Source organism: Caenorhabditis remanei, chromosome V (genome assembly GCF_010183535.1).
Source record: "Caenorhabditis remanei strain PX506 chromosome V, whole genome shotgun sequence".
NCBI classification, from domain to species: Eukaryota; Metazoa; Nematoda; class Chromadorea; order Rhabditida; family Rhabditidae; genus Caenorhabditis; species Caenorhabditis remanei.
Window position 1 is genome coordinate 9,092,399 of NC_071332.1, and position 23,503 is coordinate 9,115,901.

The window sequence follows — 23,503 nt, forward strand, 5'->3', positions numbered from 1 at the left end:
CACGTGACTGGAGAAAAAAACATCTAAGTAGTAAAATTACAAGATCAAAAGTCTACTATTATTATCATTATTATGGCAAAATGCACGTATGTTTGAGCTCATGATAAGATATGATACGATATGGGAAAGGGAAAAGTGAGTAGGTTTCGAGAAATATACATGGCAACCGTTTAGAGCTCTCGGTGAATGATAATCTTCTCTTCCAAATACTTTTCCAGTTTTCGTGCTTTTCGATTCAACTTCTCATGTTTGATGCTAAGTTCCAAGTTCTCATAAACTTGAGCTTTGCCCTTTCCACGTTCTTCTGCATCTTCTTGAAGGCGAGACACTTCCTCCTGAAAAAAAATTATTGCATTTTTCACATTGTTTTGAAATTATTCGTTATCATTGAAAAAGGAGGAATAAAGCAAATAATTTGATTTTCTGTTGATTTAGTTTGTTTTTATTGTTGTCTTTCAAGCAAACAAAAAAAAACAAACTAGTTGAAATATTGTTTGGCATTCGATTCATTAGAAAGTTTCAAACATTGTATTTTGTTCGTACAGTACACATTATGAGATATTCCAACATACGAACACTCACGATTCTCGAAAATTTTTACCAAAAAGTCAGAAAACTCACCTTATGGAATTCAATCTTCTTTAATTGACTCTCAAAATGTGATAATTCGTCTTTTAACACATTCAATTCGTGTTGTGACAGTTTCTCATTTTCTTGAGCCAACTTCCAAAGACGCTTGACTCGCGGCTCACTGAATGGGGAATATTCTTCACTTGTCACTTTTCGATGAACTTCGTCAAGATGATCGTTCAGTTCTTTATTGGCTACTTTCAACTTTTTGGTTTTATCTCCAATTGCTTCGATATCATGATGAATGGAATTTTCGTGAGGGACTTTCTTGAAATCTTCTAATTGATCTTCATAAACTCGCATTTTCCGTTCAACTTCCTTCAACTCTCCGTGTAAAGAATGCAATTCTTTTTGAGAGAATTTTCCATTTTGTGCTTGAGACCAAAGTTTTTGAAGGTTTTCATCAGTGAATTTCCCACTTGGAAGTGGTTCGTTATCATCTGTTTGTTGAAGCAGATTCTTGTGCTTGTATTTCTGAAAAATAAAAAATGAATAGCATAAATTTTACATATAGAATCTTACCTCTTTAAAAGCCATCACAGCTTTCTCAAGCCCATATTTTTCCAGAATCTTTGCCAGTTTATCGTCGATTTTCTCGATATCTTTGGTTCCTTGTGTACCTTGACGATTAGATTTCGAGGCCAAATAAATCGCGTCGTATCCGGACAATTCTTTCTGAAATTTGAAAATACCACACATATTTAGAAATAAATAATCAAACCTCTAGTCTTGCTAAATTTTGTCGATCGGTGACATGCTGCAACGCCTTCTCGTAGATGAAGTTTATTCGTTCTGTGCGATATTGTGCTTTTTTGTTTACCACTTGCCCGATGGCTAACAGTAGCAGTACAAGTGAGAGAAGACGGAGCATCTGGAAGAAAATAATATATAAACATTTTACAAGTTTATTTCGTTAGATTTTGAAGATAAATTACTTCAAAACTAGGGACATTTCTAAAAGAAAACTCGAATTTCAAAAAAAGCGAAAAGTAGAGTTTGCCTCAAACACGCTCCGTCGCTATGTGCTAGAGACGAGAGACGGAGAAAAACGTAAGAGGTTAGAGAACAACTGCACGGAACGGGAAACCTAATGACAATAAATCACAATTCGGAGATCGATGGATGATAAACAGTAAAAATAAGTAATGAGAATCGATCAATTAGGTCGACCTAAAAACAGTTTCACAAGTTATTGTTGGAATTGTTTTTATAAGTTGACCTTGACGTTGTGGTTTTCAGAATTCGAAGTAAGATTGATGAAATAATCTAGAATTGATGAGGCCAATAAATTCTGGACGAAGACATTCCTGAATATTGCCGCCGAAATCTGAAATTGATTAGTGGCCGAATGTGTCGTTTCAGTTCCCGATGTTCTCTTGGAAATTGATGCCTACAGTATATTTGGCAACCTCTTATTAAGGGTCGTCAGGACACAAAATGAGATTTGAAATGTGCTCAATGAGGCATTGTTGATTGTCTTTCTATTTGCGTCATCTCATATCAAAATTTCGAGTCAGAAAGAAAGAAAATAGAGTTGAATAGAAAATTAGATTTCGACGAAGAGGACAATCGAAAAAGAAGTTGCGTGCAATGAATATCCGAAGTTGAAATCAACGCTCAAAAGAGAGAAGACAATCGAATCTTCATCGTCGTTTTCCCGTCTTCTTCAATGAGTGGACACGACGACGTCTTCTGCTTTTTCCTTCTGCTTCTTCACTTAGTTATTCTTTTTCGTTCTGCTTTTTGGTAACAAAAAAGAAGAACATGTTATTCCTTTCATTCATCATTTTGGTTAGCAACGCTGTAATTGTGACAACAATAACCTGTTTCAATTGCGAGAGTGATTTTCAGGGTGCGCTACGGTAGGTTTGTAGAATGAATCATTTGGCATCTTTTGTATTTTCTTCAAAAGTGTCTCAATTCATCTATTTAAATAGTAGAGAATCTTCTGTACATTCACATTAAAAATAACAACTTTAGCTGCCAACAACCTTGCGAAGGCTCTCAATGTGTAGTTTGGAAGTGGAATTCCCGATCAGAACTTGCAATTAAACAAGGATGTCTTCAAGGAGTTGACAAGCAGTGGACAGCTAAAGTGGGGTGTCGTACCAATCACTTGGGCGCTTCACTTTGCGTTTGCGAGTAAGTGCAGCTCAACAGGAAAACTCAGATGAATTGTCTGTTTTACAGCGACGGTCCGCTATGCAATCGAGTTGAACGAGCGGAACAGACCGCTCGTCCTCTTCCTCAAATTCGTCTTCCTGCTGTAGAATGTCAAAGTAAAGTGATAAGTAGCGGGTTCGTCGGACCTCGACGTGAGAAAGTATGCACTTCCAACTACTGTCATGTCACAAAAACGGAAACATTTGCTGAAGAAGAAGGTCAGAATTCTGATGTATTGAGTGTCTCGAACTGCGGAGATTTACCAGGTAGGCAATTGATAAGTTCTAACTTTCTTATAAGGAAACTGAATTCAGAATTCGATTTCGACGTACGACTCAAAAACTCAATAGGATTCCAAGGACTCTATTCGAATGGTTGTTACCGGATTCAAGTAGAAAAACGATCGGCTATGGTGGACTGTGTGTGTTCTAAGAATAAGTGTAATGAAGTGATTCCGGAAATCGAGACAGGACATGTCAGATGTTATATGGGAAAAGATTTCAGAAATACTAGTCAGGTATCAATAAAAAGAGTAGAGTACTCAACTGAATGAACTTGTTTTCAGGTAGATTCTCATGAATTCTGCGATGGTGATTTCTGTCTGATTCAAGATGCTCATGGAAGAGTGTCTAAAGGATGTATCTCATTAAACGAGAGGAACAGTTGGAGTCATTTGAAGAGTGGTCATAGACGAATTCTCGGTGTGGAGCAGTGGTTGTGTCAGGCTCATTTGTGCAATTATGATACTGAGAGAGCAATGAAATCAGTGAGAAGTATGAGAGCAGGGAAGACGAATTCTGGAAGTTTCTTCAATTTTTCTGTCGGTTTCTTGACTTTCTTGATAGTATTGGTCAGTAGATTTTTGTTAATTTAGTTCTATATAGTTAACATTTCACGAATATAATAAAATTTTATTGTTTTTTGTTCAAAATTTTGAAAACTTTGCGTGATTCTTATTAGCTTGAATCACAATTGGATTGTTGGCTGATTGTGGTTGGAAGACTCCTCGAATTCTGTAGATCAACGCCTAAAAATAAGAAAAATATATTTCCTGATCAACTCCTGGAAAACGAACCGATCTGATATGAATATCCAATGTGAGGGAAGTGAGAAGTGGCCAATACGCAGTCAAAAACACATTCGACAAAGAGAGAATTGGTGCTGACGAGAGAAAACATAGACAGATCCAAAAGCAATAAAGTAGGTCGAACACTGCATAAAACGATACTGAGCAGATAGTTTCTTTTGACGATTCATTCTGCTCTTCTTCTAAATTTTCTTCCGACGAGTGAGTATTTTTGAAAAGTTTTCTGTAGGAAAGATTGACCAGAGATAGAATATGAGAAATAATAGTGGGAATAATGACCAGAGAAATTAGATAAATATAGGAAATAACTTCAAAATACTGAAGTTTCCAATTGAGTTGAGATGGGTTGAAACGACGGATTCTGTAAGAAAAATGGGGATTGAAAACATCTGGACGCATCTAGTTCTGCATGCTAACTCACGTTGTGTGTACACAAATATTTACTGAAAAGAAGACGGAAATTCCAAATGAAACAATCATTACTGTGTAGACGACGTTGTCCAAAAATATCAGCTTACTGAAAACAAATCGAAATGTATTTAATATGTTTTCATTGAATTTTATACCTTGACTTTGGTGAAATTCCTTTCATACATCTGTGAACTCCATTGACCATCATAAAGATAAATGCAAAACATTGAGAGGATACGAGAATAAAAGCAGGAACATTGATCATGACTGGATTCACAAAATATGGTCTGTTGACTGCTGAAACTGTACGAATAGATTCATATCCTGACCAGCTGAACCTGACCTATCATAGCTGGAACTGGAACAAAAACTACAAAAAGCTGAACAATACATGCAATGAATTGAGCCGAGAGAATCATAGTGGTAGGGCGAGAGATGAAATTTGCGATTTCCGGAAGAATTGATATCAGAATTATATGGAAAGCAATTCCTGTGAATCCTGAAATTTCGCATACTCTAAAACTCATTGCCTCGTTTGATGTATCTCAATTCCTACTATAAATACAGAAAGCTTCCAGCGTACCAAATACAAAATAAAGTGTTCCAATTGTGTCCTTCCAAAAGTTCTCTCGAATCCAAAGTGCATCTTCGAAGTAGAGCATCTTTCTTTCAGATTTCAGCAGAAAAAATACAAAAAGTAACAAAAGTTGAGTGTGAAAAAATCAGATTTATTTTGAAAACAATAGAGTTTGATCCAGTGGCGAAGGCCGCTGAAAGAATGAAATTTGACAGGTTCAAGATGAAAAACATTGAGCAATTTGAAGAGACTCCAAAGTCTTGATTGATAATCCGACGCGGGGTGATAAGTGAAAAGTGACAAAAACATGTTCGTCGAAAAGAGAGCAACTGGCAAACGAAAAGAACGAAAATGTTGAAAAAATGAAAATGAATGGGAAGAGTTGGGAAGAAAAGAATGAGGAAAAGAGCACATCTGGAGATAATTTGGAAGAAAATAGAGTGAAGATTTATGATGATGTTTGACTAGGAAATGAGGTTGAAGAGGAAGAAAGATCATAGGTCGGACGCCATCGTTTTGGCATTGAGGCGATTGTTCCGTTTCCAAAAACCCACTGAAATCGGGTATTTTTGAGTTGAAAAAAGAGTAAACTAACCTGACAACTGGAAAGTTTTGGAGGAGTTGTTGTTGCAGTTTTTGGTTTTTTATTCGCTGGAATCACAGCTTCCGCAAAAAAGAAAACCACAATTAAAGTCAATGAAATCATAAGTAATCGCAAATGATGAATTCTCTTTTCACTTCATTCTCCCAGATGTACTAAAAATTATAGAAGATACCATCGTCTTGACAAGACTATATACATTTGAGAGACACAAAGAAATTAAGATTGAGACCGGTATGTCATTAGCATATATCTAATCAAGTCTCTCTCTTTTGGGAGACTGTGAAAAAAACGAAGAATAAATCCATCTCTTTCACTTTTTTCAACGTTTTCTTTTCATTAATTGAGTGAGAATATGCATGGTGACAAGTGTGATAAATTATACAATCACATGTTACAGGAATGATTAGAAAGTGACAATCAAATTAGAATATTTTTAAACTAAAGAAAAATGAATGATTATCTTTTCCTTTTCATGATATCTTTAAATACAGTTGATAATAATTCAGCCATCAATTGAGTATCTATTGCAATGCATCGGTAGACACGGTATAGTGATCGGTCCCGTTTTCCAAGTGCCTCGCACGCCAGAGACTCCATAAAATCGAGAGCGTCGTCTTGATCTCCACCTGAAAAGTCAATGAAAAATGAAAAATGAATGGGCCGAACCGGGGATTGAACCCGGGACCTCTCGCACCCAAAGCGAGAATCATACCACTAGACCATTCGGCCCCATTTTCCTACTCGAGAATCTTTTTGGAAATTCTAGAAGATGAAGACGATATATCTTATCATTTGATCTTTTTGTCCAATCTCTTCTTCTTCTTTTTCCTATCTCTCACCTTTGAAATCCGGTTTATATTTTGACAGCGGAATCACATCGAGTTTCTCGCAAAAAACATCAATCTCATTGAGGAATAAGTAAATCGGAGTGGTGGCAAACATTGGCTCCTCACTTATTGTTTTGAGTAATGAGAGAGCATCGTCAAGACGATTCTGAAACTAAAGACGCTTCGATAATGTTTCGTAATGAGTGACTTACCGTAACCATGTCTTCACTCATCACTTGATCGTATTCTGAGATGGCTAAACAGAAGAAGATAGCGTCGATTCCCTCATACTGTAGTGCCCATTTCCTTCGGTCTATCTTCTGACCTCCAATATCGAAAAGTCTGTAATTGTCGTATTTGTCATCGAACAAACTAGAAAATGGCTCACTGAAAAGATTGATTGCTAGCAGTGAAAATGACGTTTTGAACTCCACAAGTTGGCACGTAAGCCATTATGAGATCTCTATCAGACGGCTTATAATCCGTCGTATTTATTTTATCAAGGTTGTTCAGAAAGCTGCAATATCAATGAATGGTAATCTTTTAAGCAGAATAATGGATTAAACTTTTGGAATCAGAGTGAAGTAGGTCACAGGTGAAAATCTACTTGAAACCAGAAAAGAAACTCACTAGCTTGCAGAATCATTCAAATTGAATTGACTCCTTCGAGCGTAAAGTTTCTGCATAGACTTATCTTGCCAAATACATTTTATCTTGTCGGCCAGTTCTCTTGAAAATAATCCATAGTGATTCTCCTCGTCAGCAATTATTGATTGAGCACGACCCTAAACATCAAAATTAACTATTTGCTACTCCTGCTAACTGCTCACCATATTAATCGGATCTGAAAACTGTATGTCTGAAATTTTCATCGCACGACATAGTGCTTTGATGCATTTAAAAATGTTATGGTAGATGAAAGCTCGTCGATGAAAATACTCGGATTCAGTGAAGTGTTGTTTATAGAGCAAACGAACTTGTTCAAGAACTGTTGTTTTTCCACTTTCAGCTGATCCTGAAATGAATAGAAATGGATTGAACTGTGCCGAAATAGAATGGGATACCTAGAAGAAGAAGTCTAATATGGCTGTAGGGTTGATCATCAGATTTCTGAGAAGCTGGAGTCACTGAGCGAGATGCTCGAATTTCGGGAACTTGGAGCTGGAAAAAGCAGGCTTATTGAAAGTTCAACAAATAAATCATTTCAGACTTTCAAACATACCGTAACCTGAGGAGATATCGATGGCGGAGGCACTGGAGTAGCTTCTTTTCTATCAACAGCTTCGTCTCCAGCTCCTTGTGCAACTGGCTCCACTTTCGTATCATTTCCATTGGCATCTGGAGCTGGAGGTGTTTTATCCGAAGCGTTACCAATATCGGATACCTAAATTTCAGAAGATTCAGGGAATGATTCAAAAAACTCAAGACCTACTTTGCTTTGAGAAGAAAAATTGCAGCCCATCACTCACCACATTTTGATATATTAATTTTTTTTAATCTGAAATAAGTTTTTTTATATGAAACTTTTTGAGCGGATCAAGTAAAATCAAACAGATAAAAATTCCCAACTCAAAAAATGATGAATAAGAACACAATTCCTTTTTCCCCTTTTCATTCCCTTCGGATTTATTCTTTTCTTGAAAAAAGGAAGAAGAAAAAAAAGAAATATAATACCTGGACAATTGGATCAAATCCACTTATTTTGTCGCAAGCAACACGACTACTGCTCTCAAATGGATTTTCTCTTTTTTACCTTTCGAAAGGAAGAAATTGAGGATATTGGAAGGATCAGTTGGTTCATTGAAGAGAGAAAAAGAGGAATTTGAGATTTGGTATGAAATGAAACGAATTTCGATGGAGACTAAAACTGAAGAATCAGAAAATGTTCACACATTTCTATTCACACTTGACTAACTTTTGTTGCAAAATGGAATGTTGAACCTTATTTACGTCTTCTTACTCTTCTTTTGTTTTCTCACACATGAAGTCGCAAATTCTAAAACTGGAACTTGAATAAACTTACTAGTAATTAGAGTTTAATTAGAGTTTAATTGAATTCTTGCTGATCACGTTTATTCGAACAATATGGAAATATATCAAATGGTCAGTCTAATTTATTGTGAAGAATCAATGATTAGGTCTGAAAAACTCGGGAAACATCTGTTAGAGAATGGAAACAATCATATATGGAACATTGAATTTTCAATTCAAGATCTTCTGCAAAATATTCTCAGAAACATGATAAAGAGTTAGAAACCTAACACACGATTGTGTCAGTTATTGATGAAGTTGAAAAGACTGGGCTTGAATTATCTTTGTCATTCATGGTTACTTTGCAAAACTAGTTCTTTAGGGAATTCAAATTTTGATAAGTAACCTATTGAAAATTATGTGAGTCAGAAGTGAACAAGTTTGAACAGAAACACAAATTTAATGCTCAACGATCACAGAAGAGTTAACTGTCAGTTACGAATAATCAAAAAAGGGTTCTAGAAAACCAACTTTCGAAAACTCGTCCCTTTCTTTTTGAATTTTCAAATTCTTTTTACCATTCAGCAGAATTGAACAGAATTTATATCGAAAGGATTATAGATGAAAGCGAGCGTTCCTCTCCTCCTTTTTTTCTATTCTCATGGAAATTGTATCGGCTTATCCGAGATGCAGGTATACGGTAGCTCTTCTCCTACACTATACGAATATGATTCATCTCGTTTTCTACTCTTTCAGAAAGAGCTAAGTATCAGGAAGTAGATGAATTGCAAGGTCTTTGAAAACGAATGACGTGACATTCAAGATTGAAATAAGTCGTTATAATGGTTGGTTTGAGACTGGGTTAAATAGAGACCGAAAGAAGAAAGTGAGTGTGAGCTGAAAAGAGAAAAAAGCACCTCACCATGGAGCCTTCTCCTCTATCACATAAATCAATGTGGCTCGTGAGAAAGAAAACGAGATTAGATGTCGTCGTCTCGAATGGAAGAAAACGATGAAGAAATGGAAAAGAATGTTGACGAATTCAAAAGGTTCTACCTTTAGAGATTAGAACAATAACTCAGTTAGTCACTCTAGTTTTGTGATTTCAATTTCCCACTTATTTTGAAAAAAGGAAAACCGACTATGAGGAATTCAAAATTGAATCAAAAACTTGAAAGTCTTGAACAATCGAATTATAAAAGTCATGAGAAAACTTCAAAAACCAAGCAAAATTATTATGACTCTATGAACCGAACGTCATGTGATATTGACACCTGTCATGGAAAACATACCAACCTGAAAAGTTTTTGAAACATCTGCTTCTCAGATCTATGGATGAGTCAGGATATGGAAAACGGAACATGTAAATACTGGATCCAATTGAGAACCGAGTCGTTCGGTGATCAGGAAGCCCCTTTTCTACGAATTTCTACGTGTTCGGAGCTCCGCCCATTTCAAGGAATGGAGAACGTAGGTTTCTGACTATATACCTACAATTATTGTATGCTAAAGCTGGGAAGATTGAATTTGATTACGTAGTTAGCTGAAAGTCCACGCAGCTCACATCGATGACACATACTGATGGGAGTAAAAGTGACATGAATTCAAAAATAATTGTAGTCAACTTTACGAATCTAGTAATCGAAATATGATCGTGTTCAGTTTCAAACAAGATTTCGGTAGAAGCTGAACGTCGTTTCAATTTGAGTTTTCTGAACTCTAGTTTTCTACTAACTCTTTCTCTACATTACTCCACACCTTCTTTTTCTTCTTCTTCTTCTACTAATCTGCAAATTGAATCCACTTGCAAGTCAAGTCAATATGGGGACAGGCGATTCCCACAAAACCACGCAAATAGACGTCATCTGGGAAAAACGAGAAGAGAGAAATCAAAATATGACTACAAACTAAGAAAGTGAATTTCTTTAATTTTAGTGGGATTTCCTAAACTTTATTCGTTCAAAGCTCTTCATTTATTTCTTTTAATGATCGTTGACAAGCGACATCTTTGAAATGACATTTTTGAGGTGGGAACTTGATTCCAGGACTGGCTCTTCTGAAAAACAAAAATATAACATCGAGACCTTGGTGTTATTTACTTTACCTCATCTCCCCAGAATGAGTAAATCCTTCATCCTTGATCACCCAAAAATCGTCAACGGTCTGCTCATTTTTGTCAATAGATATTTGCTCGACACGAATGTGAGTTCTATTGGCAACTGTTACGATGGACCATCCATAATCATTATTTCTTGCCGCACTCCATGGCCATGGCTGATCAGTGAACCAGGCATCTGGAGTGTGACAACCGGCTGATCCACTAATGAGATATACTGGAGCTTTAGGGTTTCTATAGGCGTTGGCCTAAATTTAAAATATGCAGAAAATGATGAAATAATAAGGTTCTCACATCATTCCAATATGTTCTATCTGCAACTGGATAGAATCTCTCGTACGAATGTTCATGTCCCCAGAATCCGAAATCAACAGAAGTTTGAAGGAAAAGTGGCTCTAATCCAGGCATATCCAACCAGCCAGTTCTAACCTATAATCAAGTGTTAAGAAACTATAAAGAAGCATTATTTTACCAATCGATTTTCAAATGATTGACATTCTGCAGAATTAACATTGCTACAGTAGAATGGACGATGTTGGAAAGTGAAAATCCAGGGATGAGCGGCACGATTTGAGTTCGCAGCCTAAAAAAGACTATTTTTGAATTCCTAAAAAGAAATAATATTCACCGTCAAGTCTCGTTTCAGCCAGTCGTATTGTGTCATCACTGGATCCATTCCATATGTATAATAGTATCCGTAATTCTCAGTACTAACTCCAACCCAATGAACAGGGCCCAAATCGAAACTATAGAATTGATTATCATTATGTCCATTATCTGGAACTGCGAATCTTTTCTGGTAGTTTGTGAAGTTCTGGTAGTCGTCTTCATGATTTCCAGCTATTACCATATAAGGCATCTGAATTCAATTCGTGACGTGTCATTTCTCAAAAGCAAACTAACCTTGGAAATGAGTGGCTCGAAAACATTCAAATAACTGTCACCAACTTCTCCATTGTTCGTGTGCAAATCGTAAGCAATATCTCCAAGATGAACAATAAAATCGAAATCTCCAGCAAGTCCATGCTTAATTATACTTTCTGTCGAGTTTCCATGCCAGTATCCCAAGTCACCGAAGACACAAACTTTATAAGTTTGAGGATTGTTTGAGAGGGTTTTGAATGAGAAAGTGCGGGAGGCGATGGTGTATTCTGAAACGGAAATGATTGGATTTTAAAAAGAAGTTTTGAGAAAAGAAGAAAAACTAACCGTATTCCGAGGAGTAATCCAATCCAGTCATGGTAGCCTTGTGTCGGTATCTTGTGATTCCACCGTAAACCCAAGCTTCAGAAGATCCTTTAGCTGTTGATGAAGCTCCACTTCCTTTCTTTCCATAAGATACATCTTGGGAAGCTGAAATGAAGTTGTTGATTTCAAAACAAGATGGGTATTACCATCCGCAAATGTATTCCATACCACAGCCATTTCAGTCATATCTCCAGTGAAAGAAAGATGAACTTGATCAGGGACTGTACCCACTGCACTACATTTTGATATGAATAGAATACAAAATGATATACAGAAGATGAGTAGCCTCATCTGAAAATTGTATAGATTCAGAAGATAAAACACAGAAAAGCGTCAAAAACTGGATGAAGAAGATAAGATAGAACGCCACAGAAGGTCATAACATGCATTTCTAATATCAGAGACTGACAATTTAGGGAAAAGAAAATAGGTTCAGCAATGGTTTTAGTAAAAGCGAATACGCGGTCAAAAACTATTTTTGCAATAGAATGACATAAGTATGTCATGTAAAACTAAAGGAACATAAAGTGAAGTGTGATCAATCGGATTATAAGAGGACAGTGCGATTCAGCGGAGCACATGAGATTATTTTCAGTTTCTGATAAGACAATGCGTAGACCTTACTTGAAAAAGAAAATGATTCTAAATTGATGAATTTATCGGTGTAATAATGATATTTCAGATGTATACAATATATCCGGAACTAATTATTTCTTAGTATTTGATGGTAGTGGGCTGAGAAATATTCCGATGACGATAAGTGATTGGCATAAAAGAAGTAGTGATGCACTGAATGCAATGATCGGAAGAAAGACTTTGATGACTTCTCTGAAAACTTGATTTTGACTGTTTTAGTTTTATTTGAACTCACTCGTGATTAGTAATAACCATAGTTCTCTGAATATGGACAATATTTGAAATCTTCGCTTCCGCCTTCTTCTCTCCTTTCGTCTTTCCGATTGTTGTCTCTTCTGTGTCTATCGTCAGATTCAAACGGTTATTCGGTCCATCTGTGAGCAAATCTTCTGGTCGGATGTGCTCTTCTCTGAGTCGTTAACTCAAAATCTATTCGGAAATCCAGTTTTTACCTGAGAAGCCTCTCAACGTCGTTGCCGGACATGTCTTTGAAATGAACTTTTGATTTCGTAAATTGGAATTATCATATTTTACTGACTATTTTGAGGAAGTGAATAAAAAATTATGCCACGTTTACTAAAAGAATAAATTTACTTATGCTAACAAAAACAAAAATACGAGCAAGAAAATCAATCGAATTAGAATTGAAATAAAGGAAACAATAGGAAAAATTTCAGTCACCAGAGCAAGCCATTGCGGGATACAAACCATAGAAAAAGAATATGATCAAAAATCACAAAAAGAAAACAACTAATCGGAACTAAATATAATTATTTCTTGGAGACAAGAGCTTCACCAAGAGCGTCCAAAACTTCCTTTTTGTAGTCATCAAAGTTTCCATCAATCTCATCCACAGATTGATTTTCCACGATCCACAATTGACAGTCCGTTCGAACGACAAGTCGTTCGTCGTGAGTAACCATCAGAACTCCACCATTGAAATCACGGATAGCCTCAGCTAAGGCATCAATCGATTCGATATCCAAGTTGTTCGTCGGTTCATCGAGGATGATGATATCCGGACTTCCGAGAGCCAAATTACAGAGTGCAACTCTAGACTTTTGTCCTCCGGATAAATCACGGATTTTCACAGTGTGGGCGTGGGCAGCGAGTCCGGTCGTTCCAAGTTGTTTACGAGCCTCTTGATAGTCGATATTGAACTTTGTACAGAGGAATTCCACTGGAGTTTGTTCACCATTCAAAGCTTCGTTAGCATGCTGATCGAACCATCCTATGCGGAGGGTGCGATGCTTACGGAGCTCTCCAGATTGCTGAAAAATAAATACGTTTTAAAACTATTCGATTCATGATTATTGTTACTGGTTCAAGTTTTCCAATCAACAACTTGAGCAACGTAGACTTTCCAACTCCATTTGGACCAACAATAGCAATTCTTGAGTCCATATCCACTCCGAAGTCAATGTTTTTGAAAAGAATGTCATTTCCGTAACCGAATGTGACTCCATACAATCCTAGAATAGGTGGACTCAACTTGTCGGTTTCTGGGAACTGGAATTTCACCGAATACTCTTTACGACGTTGGAGTAATTCTTGTTGTCCGACATCATCATCGTCGTTTGCCTTAGCAGCTTGCTTCTTTCCTCCTTTCTTCGCTTTGTTAGCCATTTGTTGTTTGAGCTGCTCTTCGGCTTGTTTTGCACTCTTTCCCTCTTTCTTCATCGCTTTCAATTGTTTCTGCTGTTGATCGAAATTCTTCTCGTGAACTTGCATATCTTGTGAATATTGTTTTTTGAAGAGAGTGTAATTTCCACGGTAGGTATGCAACTTTTGGTTGTCGAGATGAATAATATCGGTACAGACACTATCGAGGAAACCTTGGTCGTGGGAAACGATGAGGAGAGTTTTCTTCCATGTTTGTAGATAGCTGGAAACGAATTATTTCTATTAAAGAATTAGATTTCCAAAAATTACTTGTCGAGCCAAATGACGGCATTAAGATCAAGATGGTTTGTCGGTTCGTCAAGCATCAAAAGTGTTGGTTCAAGGAAAAGAGCTCTGGCCAAGGAAATTCTCATTCTCCACCCTCCAGAAAAATCCGTGCATGGTTTTTCTTGCATAGCTTTTGAGAAACCCAAACCAGCAAGGATTCTGCGAGCTTTTGGCTCAGCACTATCAGCTCCAATATCTCTAAGCTCTTCGGATACTTCTTTCAATCTTTCAGCTGCCTCAGAAACACCTTCTTCAATTTGTGTCATCAACTTGGCCTCTTCTTCGAGTAGAGCAATACGTTTCTTGTCAGACTTAACTACTGTGTCAATGGCGGAAGTGCTATCTACTTGAATTTCTTGTTCGCAATAAAGAAGATCAATATGAGATGGAATTGCAAGTCGTCTGGCTCCAATATGTTTTAAGAGAGTAGTTTTTCCCATTCTGCAAAAAGTTTTATCAGAATCCTGTTTATATAAAATGTTTTTACCCGTTGGGTCCGACCAATCCGTATCTTCGTCCGTAGACAATAGTCAAATTAGCTTTATCGAACAAAAGTTTTCCTTGAGCCGCGATGTCAAAGTTTTCGAGTTTGATATCCATACTATTTTCCATTTGCGTCAACTGCGTTCCAGTTTTAGATGTCTGGGAGACAGTGAAATGAGCTCCAAGCTCCGCTCCAGAACCGATTCCTCCAGGTTCATCTTGATTTCCTTCAACTTGCGGAAGATTGTCAACGACACCTCCCATCGAGAGAATTGTCTTGTCATAATTCTCTTTGGCTTTCGCCTTTTTCGCTTCTCTGCAAATTTTATATAATTTTTCTCATATAAATAACAGCCAGAAACTCACTTTCGCGTAACTTTTTTCCCAGCGTCGGACATTATGTGTTTGAGAAGGCTGCAACAAATACACTCTTATATAAAATACATTTGGCGTGTAGAACAGCCGTTTATTTCGCAATAAGGGCGGAGTGTGTAAGCAGTATTGACAATTTCGCGAAATATGCAGGCAAGGAGAAAGAACAGGATATTTCGCAACTGGGGGAATTTAATGATGGCATATTAATGTATTCCAATATGAGCAAGCCGTAAGAACTAATTTCGAAGAACAATTATTGTTTTCAAATTTTAACAAATATTTTAGCATGAAAAACTTTAGAAATAAAGCATATCTTTCAGAAAATGGGGAAAACTGAAAATAATGCAATTGGAAACTGGAGGGGTACGGTCAGTGGCCATTTTCGTTTTTCTGTGCAAACACCGTCACGGCGGATTGCAGACCGTTTTTCGATTTGAATTTTCATTCTAATTTTTGGAGACCGTACAAATCGGGAAGAATGCGCGATCGGGAAGAAACGAATCGGGAAGAAACGGATCGGGAAGAACCAAATCGGGAAGAAACGAATCGGGAAGAACGAAAACCGTGCGGCAAAGTTGCGAAAACCGCGCGCGCAGGTTGCAAATACTGTATTTTCAGAGGCTTTTAGTGGCGTTGCTACTCCTTTTAGCCTGAAAATACAGTATTTGCAACCTGCGCGCGCGGTTTTCGCAACTTTGCCGCACGGTTTTCGTTCTTCCCGATTCGTTTCTTCCCGATTTGGTTCTTCCCGATCCGTTTCTTTCCGATTCGTTTCTTCCCGATCGCGCATTCTTCCCGATTTGTACGGTCTCAATTTTTGGCTTCGATTTCTTTCATTTTATTTTTATTTCGAAGGAATTACAGTAGAAAACTTCATTTAAATCCAACCAAGAGTAGAATAAAGTTAAATAAAATTGAAAAATGAAGCCTGAACGGTAGAAAGTAAGCAAACTCTCAAAAAGTAAAGTAACAGTATGAATTTTTGTCTGCGCCACATAAAAGTTTCTGCTGCGGAAAATATATATTATGGAATGTAAAATTTGAGATTTTCAAGCAAATATGAACATGAAAATGCAGGTAGTCATGAATTAAAGACTTATTGGTATGCGAGCTCCGGATGCACTTATTGAATTTCATTTCTTGAACGTCTATGATTGATTCTTCAAAGTCTCGTATGCACATAAACTTAATTTCAGGATGTCGGAACCACCAACAGATCATTCGCCTCAGCGCATGTCTACGCGAAATCAGGCTCGTGTGAACTACACGGAAATGGCATCTGGAAATGCTCCAGCGTAATCATTATGAGAATTATTCAAAAAAACATCAGTAAGCTTTTCAGTGAGAAAGAACCCGTGTTCCGTTCACCGACTGCCAGTACTCGCGGTCGGAAGAAGCGCCCTGCCAATGTTGATGTATCAGATCTATCCGCCAGTTTCGGAAATCTCAACAGCTTTAACACTCCCCCGAAGCGCGGACGTCCCCGTGGAGCAGCTTTTGGAAGTGCCCGTGGTGGTAGAGCACCAATGGTTCGACGAACAACTACAGAAGAGCCGGTAGAAGTTGAAGAACGGGAACTGGTTGCCGCTGTAAAGACTGGAAGGAAGATTCCAGAAGCTGTTGATAGATGGATAGGTCGATATAATGAAAAATTCCTTGTCGCTATCGCCGAGATGCATCAGTTTTTCTTTGCGATCTGTGGATGCAAAGGCACTGTCACACCACAAATGTCCGCCACACTATCATACAAGTGAGTTGCACTTTTTTCTTTCAAGTATTGTATTTCTTGCGTTTGCAGAGACATAATTTGCCGTATGACAGAAGATTTCGAAGAAGATTCTGCAGACTACCCACTCGTTCACGGAGGAAGTTCGAAAAAATTCCGTGCTAACTTGCACACATTCATTCATTCACTCATCAGCAGAATAAAAGCTTCCATGCTATTCGATAGTAATTTGATGGATGGATTTGTTCAACTTCTCACCGGAATGGCCGACAGTCAAGTCCGTTCGTTTCGACACACGGCAACTTATTGCGCTATGAAAATAACATCAGCCCTCGTAGATGTAACTATTGAATTGACAAATACCAAAGACAAGACTTCAAAGCAAATCGAAGCAGAAAAAGCAAAGTTGAAGAATAATTCAGCTGGAAACGAGAAATATGAGGCCCTAGTGGCACAAAGAACGCAAACAGAAGAACGAGCTGAAGAAATCCGTCAAATCATCGGATATTTGTTCCGAAGTGTTTTCGTCCATCGTTATCGTGATTGTGTCCCGGATATTCGATGTATCTGTATTCAAGAACTCGGCTATTGGATGGATGTTTATCCAGAGCACTTCGTCGATGACTCATACCTCAAATACATCGGATGGTCGTTATTCGACAAAGTTGGAGATGTAAGACATCGCTGTATCAGTGCATTGATCCCACTATTCGAGAAATCGTCGATTCTAGATAAACTCGAATTGTTTGTCAATAAATTCAAGGAACGTCTTGGTTCAATGTTACTCGACAAAGACATGGAAACTAGTATAGAGACTGTTAATCTTATGCGGGTTCTTTACACTGTCTTCCCTACACTTCTTACCATCAAGGACACTGTGCCACTGTACGAGTTGATTTACGCAACAAACCGTCCATTGGCTATTGCTGCTGGAATGTTCCTGAACACGAAAGTCTTTCTCGCTGCTGAAAAGCCGGGAAAAACTCCAATTTCCAAGAATAGTGCACTACTCAAGGATCTTGCCACATTTTTTATTGAAGGCGATCTTCATCAACATGGAACATATTTAGTGGACGCATTGATCGACACGAACCCTTTAATCAAGGATTGGGCAACCATGGCAGACATGTTGCTCCATGATCAACCTCCCCGTGAGTTTGCTTAAAATCAAGTTTTCAGTTCCTCTTAATAATATCGTTATTTTCAGTAAAGCCGGAGTATGAAGCTAAAATCATTGAAATTCTCTCGTGCTCTGTTACGCAGTCTTCAACAGGAGAACCCCCCGTTGGCCGACAGAGTGTTAAAAAAGGAGCTCCATCTGCCAAGGAGGCTCGTGATCTAAAGGAAGATAGAGCTCGTCTAACAGAAATTCTCATTCCGCTAGTTCCACGGTTACTCACGAGGTTTAGTACGGACAGCGAGAAAATCGTCAATTTGGTCAACATTCCATTGCATTTCCAATTGGATATGTATCTATCACCTCGAATGCAAACGGTGGGTCAATGTGATAATATTTGTTAAATTTAATTTTGTGGTTTCAGCATCTCACAGAGCTTATGGATGCCCTGGATGCTTTGATCGAGAAGCATATTGATGAAGATGTGTTGAGGGCAGTCGCTGAATTATACTATCATTTGACGAATTATTCACCGCTTACTGCTATCGTGGATACTCATAAATCGAAGCTTCTTGACGGAATCGCGGCTTTCATCCGTAAATCAATGCAACAATTTGAGGATGATCAAATGGGTGAAGAAGAAGAAGCACTTTTCGTCTCTTACATAAAAAGAATGGCTGCTTTTGCTGGATTCATGGATCTTCGTCAATGGGATCTTTGGGATATTCTCGTGAAAATCGTGTCCAACTACTCTCGTGAGGATTCTTCACGAGACGTACGGGAGAGATCGACGCAGATGATGTTCGTACAACTTGTGTTCGATTTGTCAACTCTCAAAAGGGAAGGAGAAATACCGAAAGCTGATCATGTTCGTAAATTGAAGAAAAGAAGAGATCAACTGGTTCGAATTCTTTCCCAAACTTTGATTGAAGAGGCTGTTGGCGTTGAACAAGCCTACCTCTGTATCTGCGATTTGATGATTCTCTTCGGAAGCCAATTAGCCGAGGATTCTAAAGCGTTTGAGCCACTAATCTGGAGGCCAGATGATATACTTCTCGGAAACATCAAGATTTTCTTGAATGTTAATGTTTTCGAACAACCCGAGCAGCAGGATGATGAGGCAAATCAAGAGAAACAAATCGAGATGATGCACAAAATGCGACAATTTGTCGCTCAATATGCTAAATTGATTATTCATGGAGCAATGCCGATCATCGATGCTGCAGAACTCATCAAGAGATATCAATCTCACTTCCAACATTTTGGAGACATTTTCAAGAGTCTATTGACCAAGTGCCGAGATATTGATTTTGTTGATATGGGTGTTATGATTGTTGAAGCTCTCAAAGGTCTTTTTATGGAAATGGACAGATCACAGCGAGAAGAGCCTTTGTGTGATAGATTCAATGCGATGCGCGATCTCGCAAAACGATTGGGACCTCTTTTCGGATCTGATTATGCCAAAAACCGGTTCGCTGTGACTTCTTTGCACAAAAAAGCTATTGATTTCGCATTTGAAAGTTTCGATAAAAAAGATTCAATGCCGTCAAACATATATTTTCTGGAAATCGCTATTGAGTTCAGCGGAAAACTTTTGGCTCAAGATAAGGGGGCAGTGTGAGTTTTATTAGTAAGTAGAGTAGAATTGAATCAATGTGTTGTTTTTTTCAGAAGTCGATACCTCAATAAAGTTTACACGAATCGCGTTGGCACAATCGAAAACGTTTGGGAGCCATACCGTTTATATAATCTATCACTTACCTCTGGAGCTGATGACGACAATATGTCAGTACGAAGTGGTGTTACTGTCGCTTCAGTTTCTACCGTGCGCAGTGCAGCTTCATCGACGCGAGGAAGAGGGCGCGGTCGTCGTGCCAGAATAGTAGATGATTTCTAATTAATCGAGTTCTTTAAACTGTAATATTCTGTCGTCATTTTTTCAACTTTATAGGTCCATATTCCCACTCTATAATCTCCATTTGCACCGAAAGATCTCCTATGAATCCGACTTTATCTGTTATCCCATCCCGAAAATTATCTAAATGCAGTTGTCAATTTCCCAAGAATAAATCTGTAAATGAACCCCAATGAATGGTATTCTATACGATAAAAAGAACCTTCTTGATGTCCCTGAAGTTCAAAAGTTTAAATAAGGCTGTCTTCAAATAACATATGACGCGCAGGATCTTTAGAGAAAGGCAAATCTTTATTTATTAAGAATCTAATCTTTCTAAAGAAAGGCATGGTGTCAAATAATCATTTGTTTTGTTCTCGAACTTTAATACAAAAGATAAAGAAATAATTCATTTGGAGAGATGATACGTTTTCATTTCCTTATTTTGTCTGATATTTTCTTTTCATTCTTCCAGATGACCTCGAGTTCAGAGGCCGAATCTATGAACCTTTTCCCGGAAAACAGATTTCCCACGGAAAAGACATTTATAAACTGTGATTCTAATTGTGAATATACCTAGATTCAGCTTCTTCCCCGTCACAGATCTCCTTTTTCTATTAATCTCTTTATTGTTTTTGATAATATTTTAGGTTTTTGTCTGAATTATTATTTTGATTAAGACTGTTTTATTATCTAATTCATCCAATAGGATCCTTTCATTCTAATAAGAAATAATATATCCCTTGAATAAAAAAAAATCGGGGCGGTCTTATAGACGGAATTGGCTGAATGGTATTTAAACCGAAAGAAAGAAGAAGCTGCCGACTATTATCCAGTCTTAAGTGAAATAATTTATTTATTTTTATCTTCTAAAATGAGTTAAGGCGTTTAGGTAAACAAAAAGAAGTGAAACAATAGGTGATATTCATCGAACTCGAAAATCATTCACTTCCGGTTACTGTAGTTCTCAGCGTCGCGACAGAGTATGATTCATTTCCTTGATTTCCACGCTTTGAATTCTAGGAGCATTTCATGAGACATCGAAATCTATAAGTACTCATTTGTTACTGCTAGCCAGGAACTCTGATGTAGATCTTCGAGACATGTCCTCTCAAATGCATCCTTGATTACTATAAATCACTACTATCACATCAACAATTTCTCTTCAACATCCCGTCTGACCTATTTAAAAGAGACAAACTTTGTGTTAGTTGTTGACTGCGTACACTTACTCTTTATTCAGAGTTTTTGAAACAACTTCTTCCTCCTCCTGAAACATTTTCATATGAAATCTTGTTTCAGAATCTTTCTCTATCATGAATCGCATCATCAAGTACGGAAGTGTTGAGGCCATTCCATACTACAATTGTAGTGCTAAAACCTCTGAGGAATGGTTTGCAACTGGTCTCCAACGTCCTCTCTTCGGATGGACTATCTTAATTTTTGGTATTCTCATCGAGTTGTTTTACATTCCAACCATCTATATGATGTTTCGAACAAAGCTAGTTCATATGACATGCTATAAGTTTATCGTTTGTCTTGGAGTCACCGACATGCTTGCCACGTGTAAGAATAATAGGAATATTCATATTAAGACACAGTTTGATTCTTGATTTTCAGTGACTTGTTCAATCTTCAGTGGATGGTTATTCATTCAGGGAGCAGTTTACTGTAACTACCCGACTTTCATCTATTTGGCTGGTTGCCTGGGATTGAGTGAGTAATACAAACAAACTCATTCAAAAGGACACAAAAAATACAACTTTCTGTTTCCAGGTGGCTGGTGCATGGCATGTGGATCCACTCTTCTTCTCGTTATCAACCGTGTTTTCGATGTCCTTCATCGTCCACTCTCTGAATTCCTTTTTGATGGAAAACGTGTTTTTCTCTCAATTGCTCTTATCTTCATTTATGGAACATTGATTGCAATGTTCTCTCCATCAATAATTTTCAATTCAGTTATTATGGCATGGATTGCGGACCCTTTGACAATTGACCCGGAATATAAAACTGATGAGATTTCTGAATATGTAGGTTCATTAGGAGATTCACTCCGGATACTGAATCAAACAATTGTAGTATCGAAACCATGTTCAATCTACAAACAACTGGATATTCGTGTCCGCTACCTGCTCTCTTTATGCCATTTATTGCGTGCTTGTCAACAAAATGCAACGAGGACAGAAATCGAAAGCATCACGTGGAGTATTCATTCAATCAAGTATCATTTGTTCCTTCAACACCTTCGCTGCCATGTCATACAACGCAATGATGTTTATCCCACCTCCCCCGTGGGTTGTGGTCATCGGAGAGTTGTGTTGGTCGATTGTTCATGGATGCCCGGCTATCGTGTATCTCACAATGAATCGAACAATTCGAAACGAGTTTTTGAAGTTTTTCAAACTCAAAAAAGCCAACAAGGTATCGAAAGACCGAATTGGGTTACTGTAGAGTCTCTCATATTTATAGGATCAACGCACAATTCGTGTGAATGAATCATATATAGTTTTTTAGTTATCTATATTATCTTTTGTTTCGATTTATTCATAGATTTTATCCACTGCAATTGGATAAAAGCAGTTCACTCTTGGAGTCAAGTATATTCAGCCATACTTTTTTCAGAAAGTCACTGATGTCTCCTCTACTTCCAATATGCGTCACACTGGAATGGCTCCGACCAGCCACTAATTTTCGAAATCTACTTCAGAGAAATGAACTGCAATTTTCACACAAATTCTAAATATATAATGTACACTGTGTTTCTAGTGAACCTCATATACTCTGCAACTACTTTCAAAAATTCATAAACATTCCCCTCGTTCGATTTGTCTCCCTCTGAATCCCACGGATTTTGATGTCTCGACTCCTCAGAATACCGCAATGAAACTGTACTTTTGTAAAGATAAATCTTGCATTACTAGACTGAAGTAAGCCAACAAAAGCGGCTCAGAGTGGCCAATCAAAGTTTTTTTCTCGTGCTCTGATCTCTTGCAGTTGCATTTTTTGAAAGTTTCTTTTCAATATTGTAAATGAAATATGATTTATTTTTGATAAATCAGAATTCATTCGATTTTTTAGCTTCATTTTCCTAGTAATCGAGAACCGAGGCCTACATGTGAAACTACTGAATGTATCTATGGAAAATCTGAAAATCCATTCCATCTCATTTGCTTATTCACACTTTCTGTAAAGTTACCAGTTCTTCAAACCATTTCTTTTGTAATCAGTAAAACCTTCTGAGAACCAGGTCTAACACGATTGACATTGAAGTTATCGAGGGAAAGTCGAGCAGTCAAGAGCCATGTCTTCCTGCGTCTCTTCCGTGCTCCCACTCTCTTCTCTGCCTCATCTGGCGCCCTCTATACAGTACCTATATCCTGTCTGTGGTGTGTTCTACATCTGTGTTGGTTTTGAATACACGAGTAGTTGGGAGTCGCGCGTTTTTACTCAAAAATAGTATGGACAGAATGAGAGAAACAGAGAGCTCTAGAGGGGAGGAAGATGAGCTTTTCCGAGTAGATGATAACCAGAGAAACCGCGCAATTTCTCACTTGCCCATATTGATTTCTTGAATTTTTTTCTGATTTTTTCCAACAAAAATTATTGGTTTACTCAACTTTCACACTCTAGTTGTTCGGTTTTATATTTTGAGAATAAGCAGATTTTTGAGATTTCTTTCAAAAGTTCA

At 37.7% G+C, this 23,503-nt stretch overlaps 8 protein-coding genes across 8 annotated transcripts; 3 read left to right on the forward strand and 5 right to left on the reverse strand.

The window, feature by feature from the left end:
- Window positions 1-170: 170 nt before the first annotated feature.
- Window positions 171-4,953, reverse strand: GCK72_018394 (uncharacterized protein; the record flags this gene model as incomplete). The annotated part of the gene is made up of 10 exons (XM_003114134.2): window positions 171-335; window positions 622-1,104; window positions 1,153-1,305; window positions 1,352-1,501; window positions 3,764-3,820; window positions 3,869-4,241; window positions 4,302-4,397; window positions 4,447-4,588; window positions 4,635-4,790; window positions 4,875-4,953. 10 exons carry the CDS (start codon window positions 4,951-4,953, stop codon window positions 171-173), a joined length of 1,854 nt encoding a protein of 617 aa, XP_003114182.2.
- On the forward strand, window positions 2,395-3,667 carry GCK72_018395 (uncharacterized protein; the record flags this gene model as incomplete). Its single annotated transcript, XM_053732531.1, has 5 exons — window positions 2,395-2,492; window positions 2,611-2,772; window positions 2,821-3,059; window positions 3,108-3,310; window positions 3,359-3,667. The coding sequence occupies 5 exons, from the start codon at window positions 2,395-2,397 to the stop codon at window positions 3,665-3,667; spliced, it is 1,011 nt and encodes a 336-aa protein (XP_053581444.1).
- A 975-nt stretch (window positions 4,954-5,928) lies between the features above and the next one.
- Window positions 5,929-7,761, reverse strand: GCK72_018396 (uncharacterized protein; the record flags this gene model as incomplete). Its single annotated transcript, XM_003114149.1, has 9 exons — window positions 5,929-6,098; window positions 6,312-6,465; window positions 6,512-6,641; window positions 6,688-6,816; window positions 6,930-7,084; window positions 7,130-7,314; window positions 7,364-7,460; window positions 7,522-7,683; window positions 7,732-7,761. 9 exons carry the CDS (start codon window positions 7,759-7,761, stop codon window positions 5,929-5,931), a joined length of 1,212 nt encoding a protein of 403 aa, XP_003114197.1.
- A 2,468-nt stretch (window positions 7,762-10,229) lies between these two features.
- GCK72_018397 (uncharacterized protein) lies at window positions 10,230-11,925 on the reverse strand (the record flags this gene model as incomplete). Its single annotated transcript, XM_053732532.1, has 8 exons — window positions 10,230-10,326; window positions 10,375-10,634; window positions 10,681-10,815; window positions 10,859-10,969; window positions 11,015-11,245; window positions 11,290-11,537; window positions 11,596-11,730; window positions 11,781-11,925. The coding sequence occupies 8 exons, from the start codon at window positions 11,923-11,925 to the stop codon at window positions 10,230-10,232; spliced, it is 1,362 nt and encodes a 453-aa protein (XP_053581445.1).
- Window positions 11,926-12,341: 416 nt separating this feature from the next.
- Window positions 12,342-12,754, reverse strand: GCK72_018398 (uncharacterized protein; the record flags this gene model as incomplete). Its single annotated transcript, XM_053732533.1, has 3 exons — window positions 12,342-12,462; window positions 12,506-12,679; window positions 12,723-12,754. The coding sequence occupies 3 exons, from the start codon at window positions 12,752-12,754 to the stop codon at window positions 12,342-12,344; spliced, it is 327 nt and encodes a 108-aa protein (XP_053581446.1).
- A 286-nt stretch (window positions 12,755-13,040) lies between these two features.
- GCK72_018399 (uncharacterized protein) lies at window positions 13,041-15,101 on the reverse strand (the record flags this gene model as incomplete). Its single annotated transcript, XM_003114174.2, has 5 exons — window positions 13,041-13,541; window positions 13,591-14,155; window positions 14,203-14,661; window positions 14,708-15,019; window positions 15,070-15,101. The coding sequence occupies 5 exons, from the start codon at window positions 15,099-15,101 to the stop codon at window positions 13,041-13,043; spliced, it is 1,869 nt and encodes a 622-aa protein (XP_003114222.1).
- A 1,174-nt stretch (window positions 15,102-16,275) lies between these two features.
- Window positions 16,276-19,818, forward strand: GCK72_018400 (uncharacterized protein; the record flags this gene model as incomplete). Its single annotated transcript, XM_053732534.1, has 6 exons — window positions 16,276-16,373; window positions 16,421-16,828; window positions 16,877-17,955; window positions 18,012-18,298; window positions 18,346-19,538; window positions 19,593-19,818. 6 exons carry the CDS (start codon window positions 16,276-16,278, stop codon window positions 19,816-19,818), a joined length of 3,291 nt encoding a protein of 1,096 aa, XP_053581447.1.
- Window positions 19,819-21,131: 1,313 nt separating this feature from the next.
- Window positions 21,132-22,503, forward strand: GCK72_018401 (uncharacterized protein; the record flags this gene model as incomplete). The annotated part of the gene is made up of 5 exons (XM_003114413.2): window positions 21,132-21,381; window positions 21,436-21,531; window positions 21,592-21,845; window positions 21,895-22,236; window positions 22,438-22,503. The coding sequence occupies 5 exons, from the start codon at window positions 21,132-21,134 to the stop codon at window positions 22,501-22,503; spliced, it is 1,008 nt and encodes a 335-aa protein (XP_003114461.2).
- Window positions 22,504-23,503: the final 1,000 nt, after the last annotated feature.